The sequence below is a fragment of the Diadema setosum genome, chromosome 17 (assembly GCF_964275005.1).
Source record: "Diadema setosum chromosome 17, eeDiaSeto1, whole genome shotgun sequence".
Lineage (NCBI taxonomy): Eukaryota > Metazoa > Echinodermata > Echinoidea > Diadematoida > Diadematidae > Diadema > Diadema setosum.
This window is the reverse complement of record NC_092701.1, coordinates 22686238-22695117: the sequence shown is the minus strand read 5'-3', so window position 1 is coordinate 22695117 and position 8880 is coordinate 22686238. Positions and strand designations below refer to the sequence as shown.

The 8880-nt window shown below is 39.4% G+C and overlaps 1 protein-coding gene across 1 annotated transcript in view; it reads left to right on the top strand.

Annotated features, from left to right (window-relative positions):
- Positions 1-557: 557 nt before the first annotated feature.
- Positions 558-8880, top strand: part of LOC140240424 (protein FAM78B-like) — a 55594-nt gene continuing 47271 nt past the window's right edge. Inside the window, exon 1 of the mRNA XM_072320190.1 lies at positions 558-742. Within this exon, the coding sequence (XP_072176291.1) occupies positions 676-742 (67 nt within the window). The 5' untranslated portion in view covers positions 558-675. The remainder of the gene's footprint in view (positions 743-8880) is intronic.

Here is an 8880-nt window from a genome sequence, read left to right as displayed (position 1 = left end):
TGTCGTGAATAGTCTTGCAATGTACGTAATTAAGTCAATGTACTTAATTAAAGTCGTGTGTGTATGCTTTCAATACATGTACACGTTGTACTCCAATTACTTTCACACGTAAAACCATTTGTAAAAGTAAAAGTGCATACCAGTAAACTTCAGAGAGAGCCCTATCATGTTCAAATAATTGTTCTGCGCTGGCTGCGCATGCGGAAACACATGTATACATGCGAATTTCAAGGGTTTTGCAGATATTTAGGGACTTCTGATACTGCTGGTAATGATCGCAGACTTGTATGCTGCACGAAAGGATAACAATCACCTCGAGTCTCTTTCACTGAGTTAATATGTCAGTTACTACAGTATAGTATTCAGTAGTTCGTTGACCCGTCATGAACTTATTGAAAAGTATACGTCATAATATAAACATTGTCGCGTGTGAGCGCGCAATGCGCGTCGTTGATAATGACGTCACCTAGCAATACGCGACCAATCAAAGTTATGTGTGTACTCATGTTTTCTGCTTGATGACACGACTTTTTGATAACTAGTAGGTTTGTTGGAAATTAAATGAATCAGTTGAAAGTTCAATTAGTTGGTGTTACGATGCAGACGAAAACTGGAGGGGGGAAGAGAAAGAAGAATTTTTATCGAAAGAACTGAAACAAAGAAAAAAGGGCAAAGATGACGAGCAGAAAAGAACCCTTTTCTCGTTTTCTGAAGCGCAAGAAAACTTCGAAAAGTCACAAAGGTATGTTTATTTTCTACAGAACGCAACGAAAGGATTAACTCAAAATATGACTTAGTTGATATCATCAATTTGTTTGTCCACTCTCTCCTTATTTAGACCCATCCTTTCAGATTAACCTACTATGCATTACGTCCGTCTATTGACAGTACATAATTCCTTACTCCATCTCTGCAAAAACGACTTTTATACTGTAAAAAAAAAAGAAAAAAAAAGTGGTACCAGCGTAATATTTGTTACATGACTTCGAAATGTGATCTGTATAAGTCAATGATAATGCTTCTCCTTGTAGAAAGAAAAAAATGTTTCACATACTTTAGACTCCTCCTGAATTTTTGTATGCTATTGTAAAAATTTGAAATGGCTGATTTCAGTTGTAGATCTACATGATGTGGAACGCTGGATTAAAAAAAAAAAACTAAAAAAAAAAACAAAAAAAGACAAAAACCCCTCTTTTGTTAGAGCATGCACAGATTTCGATACATTCATCTCATTGTAGTAAATTGTAATTCATTGAGTCATTAGCAGTTGTGCTGCTGCGACTAGTACTATCATTGAATGCTACGAGAGGTACGATACACCACACTGCAAAAAGTCCGGTGTTAAATAGTGAACACCGAGCTGGTGTTAAATTTTCGGTGCTCATTTATGGTGTTGAATTAACACCTACGGGTGTCATTTCCAAATTTTAAACTGTTTTTTGAAGAGTTTCTTAGTAACTGCACCTCTTGTTGATATTTTATATAAACAAGACGATCAAGAATTTTACATTGAAATACCACATTTTTGAAAAAAATGTGAAAATAAATTTACACCAAAGTAACACCAGCTGGTGTGGTCCCTTATTGAAGCTGGACGGGTGTTAAACCATTGATATTAACACCAGCAAATATCAAATCAACACCATGTGGTGTCATTTTTGAATTGACACCAGTACACTAGTGTCAAAATAACACCAGGTACAGTGTCAAATTAACACCACGAAGTGTCAGGTGAACACTTTTCAACACCATCACAGTGCATTTTTAACACCTGTGGGTGTGGTCCTTTATTGAAGTTTGATTGGTGTTAGATTTAACACCAGTGGTGTTAAATCTAACACCGATGTTTTTACAGTGCATGCACGCAGCCACAAGACTCTCCTCCAGCATAAGGCAGGGGCGGATCTAGGAATCCCGTAAAGATGAGGCGCCTTTACAAAATTAAAGGGGGCGCACGCACCTCTCCCCCATTTTCCACTTTTTATTTCTTTTGTTTTAACAAAAAATAAAGGGGCGCGCGCCCGGTGCGCTTCCTCTGGATCCGCCACTTCAACGTTATTAATTACTAGCTGAAATTGCTTCTCTTTCGATTGCCAAGTAGGCTTACAGCATTATTTTTTCCGCACAGTGCATATTGAAAATCATTTCACTTTCGTTACCTCCCAGCACCTATTCAATGTATCGTTGCTATAACCCTCCGAATTCTTGGTAACTGTTTTAATTTTTGTTTTGCTTTAGATGGGAGACTGTCTGAATTGTTTATAGAATTGAAACTTCGTATTATGTATCAATATTTTGTCTGGTTGCTGTAAGGGAAAGAAAAGACGCCGAGACTCGCTTACAGTATCATTATGTGCTGAAGTTCGTGTAACAAATGATTCTGTAGGCCAACGAATTGATTGATTTGATTGATTCTCGATTACAAAGAAGTTCAGTTGATCCTTTTCAGTGCAAAAGTGTCTGCCTCTAAACGATTTTCTGTGTGATTCGCTAAACTTCTCATAGTACAGGCATGCATGTCATTTGTTATTCATAGCAGCTGTGAAAAGGTTGAAAGGAAAGCATAAACTGAAGCTTGAAATTTAACTCATTGTTTCAGTTCTATAGGCCTTTTCAAACGGAGCGCAGTAACTAAGCTGTACTCGAAGGAAAATGAGCTTGCTGTTATTGGGAGCGCATTTTTTTTTTCTTTTGTCCCAAGGGGGAAAACTTCATTGTTGTGGCAAATTTTGGAACAAGACGTTTACTCCTTACCCTCCTCACCAATTACATAAAAATCGTTCAAGGCTATTCCTTATGAATGTTTTATTATTGAAAATTATGATTAGTGATGGAAATAATACTAATAAAAATGATGATCATAGGGTATGATTTAAAAATGAAATGACAATAAATAATGATGATATGCGATAATGATTCCTTATTTATTCTATCAAAATTATCGTTATTGTTATCACATCTTCAATATCCTTCATTAGTTTCTTTAGAGTTGCTTTCACATTCCATGGTCACAATATATACATTTATCATAATCATTATCATCAGCAATATCGTAACTTTTGATGATTCTTTGAATTCATGTTGTATTTAACTGGAATTGCTACCAAACAAAACATATCCAGACATTTCATTCCCGCGTGAACCTGCCTCGGTGGAGACAGGGGGAAAAAAAATCCGTCTGGGCTCAGAATTTCATATCGCCATCTAGCGACTGACATGATCAAACGCAAGAACGCTCTCGATCATCCCAATGAGATACAATACACTGTGCCTTACTTAACCCAAGATGATGACGCTATAATCATTGATTATGACAATAATTATAGTAATAGTGATAGTGACAGTGACAGTGATAGTTATAGCGATAGTGATAGTGATAGTGATAGCAATAGTAATGTTAATAGTTATAGTAATAATAGTATTGTAGTATATTAATAGTAATGATAATATTGATAATAATAGGGATAGCAATAGCAATAGTGGATGCTACTACTACTATTACTGATAATAATAAAGCCACAGAAATTGTAGTGATAGCAGGGGGACTAATGATTAAAAAACAATGATAAAAATAATGATTATCATGCCAAATGATCACAATAATCATCAGATGTCAGGTGTATTGATGGTGTTTTCATTATCGTTATTGCATTGATTATATTTTAACTATTGTCATTTTGTCTTTGTTACATTCGAAATCAGATCGCCATTATCTTACATTGTTCTCATCATTTTTATTGTCATAATTTATATCGTCATCACTGAAATCATTACCATTATAAAGCTATGGATTCCTAGTTTGTTTGTACATGTAGTGGTTTGTTTTTTGTTTTTTGTTTGTGTGTGTTACCATTTGTTATCACGATTTTCATGTTGTGATCCTCATTTTTTTCATCGTCGTGCACGCAAACGCATTGAATTTGAAGTGATCAAACTGTGTGATTGATAAAAGTGTCTCTGGGGGTATGGAAGTCGCCTTTCATCACGACAAGTCGGTCCTCATCTCAGTGCGCTCCACTCCATCAATATGGAGAGAGTTCTCAGGAAATCCCTTAGCCGGGCATTCCACTCGATTCATCTCCATGTCTTCATATCCCTCACGTGGCACACCCGGCGTGTTTCAGTTCGATGATTACGTCATAATGGGTCTGCCTCCATCTGCGATTGTTTGCTGATATCTCACGCCTACAACCACTCTCGCACACATGTTAATGAATGAATAGATAAATAAATAAATAAATAAATAAATAAATAAATAAATAAATAAATAAATAAATAAATAAATAAATAAATAAATAAATAAATAAATAAATAAATAAAAAAATAAACATGAAAAGACATCTACATAATAATTATGAATGACTGAATGAATAAATGGACAAAGTATATAAATTACTTGCTTGATAATAAAATAATGAATAACATGATATGTACGATACAAAATAAACTAATATCAGCCAAGGTATGGAGCTGAATGCAGTCAGTCTTGATTGGTGACCTTTGAACTCATAGGATATTTCTGTAAACTAAACAACTGCGTGAGCAAGTGTCACGTTGTGTTATCGTTACGCATTTATCGTCTACTACACATTGTCATGCGTGTTTGCACTTGTGAAAACCGTCCTCGGATGTACGAAAACAATGTACGTGTAGACACAATATATTTGTTCGATGATGAATAGAGCGTGAAGTATACTGCTTTGATTACATGGCGTGTAGCAGACACATGAAAGACTTCGCAAGACAGTGCATGCAATATTGAAGACATGAGCGAAAAATAGTGATTGCATTTCTGGCTATAAGCGAGGGAAGGGTAGGGTAGGGGGAGGGGGATGTTTCAAAAGGCATTGTGGTGGACTCAATAGACTTTCATGTACATCTCTCACGTTGTTGCAATAAAGAGAATAGATCAGGCGTATGACTTGATTTTGTTGCCTTCTTTAATCTCTTGTGGTATACAAACGGACAAAAATTCAACAACAGTGTCGGTTACCCTGTAGACGAAACAGACAAGAAAGGCATTTATGAAAAAACACATATACAATGCTACACTAATAAACATGCTCAACTTCTTCATCTCAATAGATGAATGACAAGAAATGAGTTTCTTCTCTCATTTTTTATACTGTTGTTTTCCATAATGTATTTATAATAGGGCCTACAGTGTATTTAATCAAGTTGTCACTACAACAAAGAGAGTAAAACCAAAATGCATGGTATGCTTTGAAATTGAGGAAAAATGTGAAAAATATATTTTTTTTTCCAATTTGCGTATGCATGTAAGAAAGAATACAGATTATACCAGTTTGATGTTTTGCTTCAAGCATTGTAAGCCTTTTTACACTCTGTCTGAGATGCTGAGATTAAACAGTGAAAATAAACTCAAACAATGAGCTGAATTAATAGCAGTTCAAATATAACCAACTCTCCTTTGATTAGTTTGAACAATACTTCAACATGTGAAAATCATTATGAAATACTCTACGTGATACAAATAGCACCGTCGTGACAATACTGTAAAACTCCTAACTCTAAGTCTAGGCGTGTGCCTCTTCACCAGGAATGTTGGTTAAAATATCACTCCGCGACCGGCATTGTGCGCGGAACCGTTTCCATGGAGTCAAGCTAACAATAATGTAGTTCCTACTAACGGTTAGAAAATGCCTTAATTTTGGTGACCTATATGTACGTTAAAACAGCAATGTACAGTGTACCTCCAATTATATCATACATATTATTGTGCTACAACCTTCATCGTCCAGATAACCTTTCACACTAAATCAAACTTGTTTTCAATTTGAGAACGACAGCACTTGAATTCTCACTTTCACCTCCACGTCAAAACATCCTCTCACTGAACATGTATACTCTACGCGCACTGCACTACTGACTGCACTACGTTCTGTAAGTCAATGTGCGAACTATGATACAATAACCAGCGAACATTTATCATCTTATCAGTGCGATAAAAACATTCCATAAGAATTCATACTGCAGTTGTATTACCTTAATAGTGTCGGGTGAAATCCTCAGGAATCTATGGAAATCTGAAAGTCATATCAAGCGAAAAACTGCTACGAAAACTCCGTTGGTTAGCAAACTGCTGTGACTACATGTGAGACAATCATGTATGCGACTCATGAATGATTTTACTCGCTAGTTTCTTGACCAGTCGCTCTAAGTCAATTACAATGTGTATCATAACCACAATAGAAAAGACCTGGTATCGCAATGAAAGTGTCATATCATGACATTCCAACCCCCCAAAAAGTGATGGGACGTCACAACTCATCAAACATCACTTCCCTGAACATATTAACATTCAAATGCGGCCTAAAGTTCAATGTCCAGAAAAAAAAAATAACAAAGCACAAACAAGATCTATCAGTCTGTTTTCCTAATAACAGTCCTTTCATTAACAGTCTTTCAATTTGCTGTATCTGGAGTCCGTTGTGCTTTCATCTCCTGGGAATACAATCATTTTTTGTGTGTGTAAACTCTAAGACAGACTGTAACATTCTAAAGGTCGATAAGGCCAATATTCGACATAGTTTCTGCCATCGATTTAATCACTTCAAATCATCCCGCTCTGACTTTTTCATCAGAAGGATGATCTTTGTAACGGGTTTTCTCGCGACTATACCGTCCGAGGATTTGACATCTACAACTCTCACAAGGTCGTCTTTACCCGGGTAGACTTTCACGACTTCCGCCATCTTCCAAGAGCCGCGAGCCTTGTTGTCACCAATGATGATAACCACGTCGCTCTCCTCTAAGTTCTCGGCTGACTGCTGCCACTTGGGACGAGGAGAGAGTTTCCGGAGGCATTCCATCCATCGTTTCCAGAAACCGTCTACCATGGCATTGCAGATTTCCCTCCGCTTTCTCAAGTCGCCTCTGAAGTCATCGCACGGAATCTCGGGACAGGATAGATCACCTCTGCCGATGAGGAAGTGGTTTGGGGTCAGCGGTGGGTGATCTAGAGGTGATGATGACTTAGCCGTGATGGGACGACTGTTGATGAGCCCAGAAATCTGTGAGAAGACTGTTTCCCACTCGACAAATGTTAGTCTGTCTGCTTTGACGAGGTGTCGCATTCCTTTTTTCACCTCTTGGACCATTCGCTCCACAGCTCCCTGATGGTGAGGTCCCCCGGGAGGTCCAAACCGCCACTCCGCACTGTATCTGAGGCAGCGCTCTCTGACACGGTCGTGGTCTAACTTCAGGTTCAACTGATTAATGGTGTTATCAGCTCCCCTGAAGCAGGTTGCGTTGTCACTTATCAGCCTTGATGGGGCCCCTCTGATGCTTACAAAGCGTTCAAGGGCCTGTAGAAAGGAATCAGTGGATAGGTCTGGCACACATGTGATATGTACAGCTCTCGTCACTGCACACGTGAAGACTGCTCCATATCCCTTAGTTGTCGTATTACGACTCAACTTGACATTCACCGGTCCAAGATAGTCAACCAGCGTTGTCTGGAACGGAGGCGAACAACGATCTACTCTGAAGTCTGGAAGGTCCGACATCTTTTGTTGAACGGGTTTGCCTCTATGTCTCCTGCAGATGATGCATCCACGAACGACACGCTTTGCGATGTCACTATCTCCCACGATCCAGTACTTCTTCCTGACCTCGGCGGCTGTGCGTAGATGGCCCCCATGTAGAGAGTGAGCATGACATTCCTGGACGATCAGCCAGCTGATGTGACTCTTCTTAGGAAGAAGATATGGGTGTCGCACGTCATAGGATACTGGTGCGCGGTCCACTCGCCCACCAACACGGAACACCTGGGCCTCTTCATCGAAGAACGGATCCAGCTTCATGATGTGTGGATCCTGGAAGTTGATTTCCTTCTGTGCATGTCGAATCCAATATAGCTCAGCCTCTCGTACCAGCCTACAGGATGGCCACTGTGAAATTCGGTTCGTGAGTTGTCTCAACCACTGGTCCTTTGGCAATTCTTTCATAGACAATACTCTGGCAGTGACCATCTTCAACCTAGGCCAACTGGAGAAATTCGAAGCCTCGATGATTGGGGATGTCTTGCAAGCAGCATTGACACTCAGCGCAAGTGTCTTTGCGTTCCGAACGTGAAACTTTTTCTTCTCAACGTATCCCAGTCTAGGTTCAATTGCCACAGCTTTTGCAAGAGGATCTTTGGCCGAACAAGTATTCCAGAGAGTATTCCGAAGACATCATAGTATGATGCTGTTTGCTTCAGGATGCTGCGTTTGGTCGGAATTCCTTTGTCAGACTTCACCTCTTTGACGGTCAGAGTGTCTCTCTCCAGATTCCACTTGGTACCCAAGACTGTAGCCGACTTAGTATCCTCTGTTTCATCACAGACGTCCTGCTCATTGGATTGCCATTTGCGTAGGGTAAAATTGCCCTTTGCCAGAATCTCTGTGAGTTTCGTTTTGAGCTCAAGAGCCTGCTTCACATCAGGAACGGACTCATTCAAATCATCCACGTAGAACTGCCTGGTGACTACTTCCTTTAGCTCCTCATCTTGAGGTGCATGCTCTTGCACAACATGTCTGAGAGTGATGATGGCAGCCGTTGGCGATGGTTTGTCCCCGAACGTGACAGTAGTAAGCTCAAACACCTGCATTGGATGGCCAGGGTTCTCTCTGAAGATGAAACGATGAAATCTGGCGTCATCCGGCTTGATTTTGATAGCCTGATACATCTTGCTTATATCAGCAATGACTCCTACCTCCTTTTCTCTGAATCGCAAGGCAACTTCGAAGAGGTCAGAGTTTACATTCTCCCCTTTCATCAGATAATCATTCAGGGCGTGACCTTGGAAACGTGCCTTCCCATCATACACCACCCGGACAGGAGTTGATGACGAGTCCTTTGTAACAGCAAAATGCG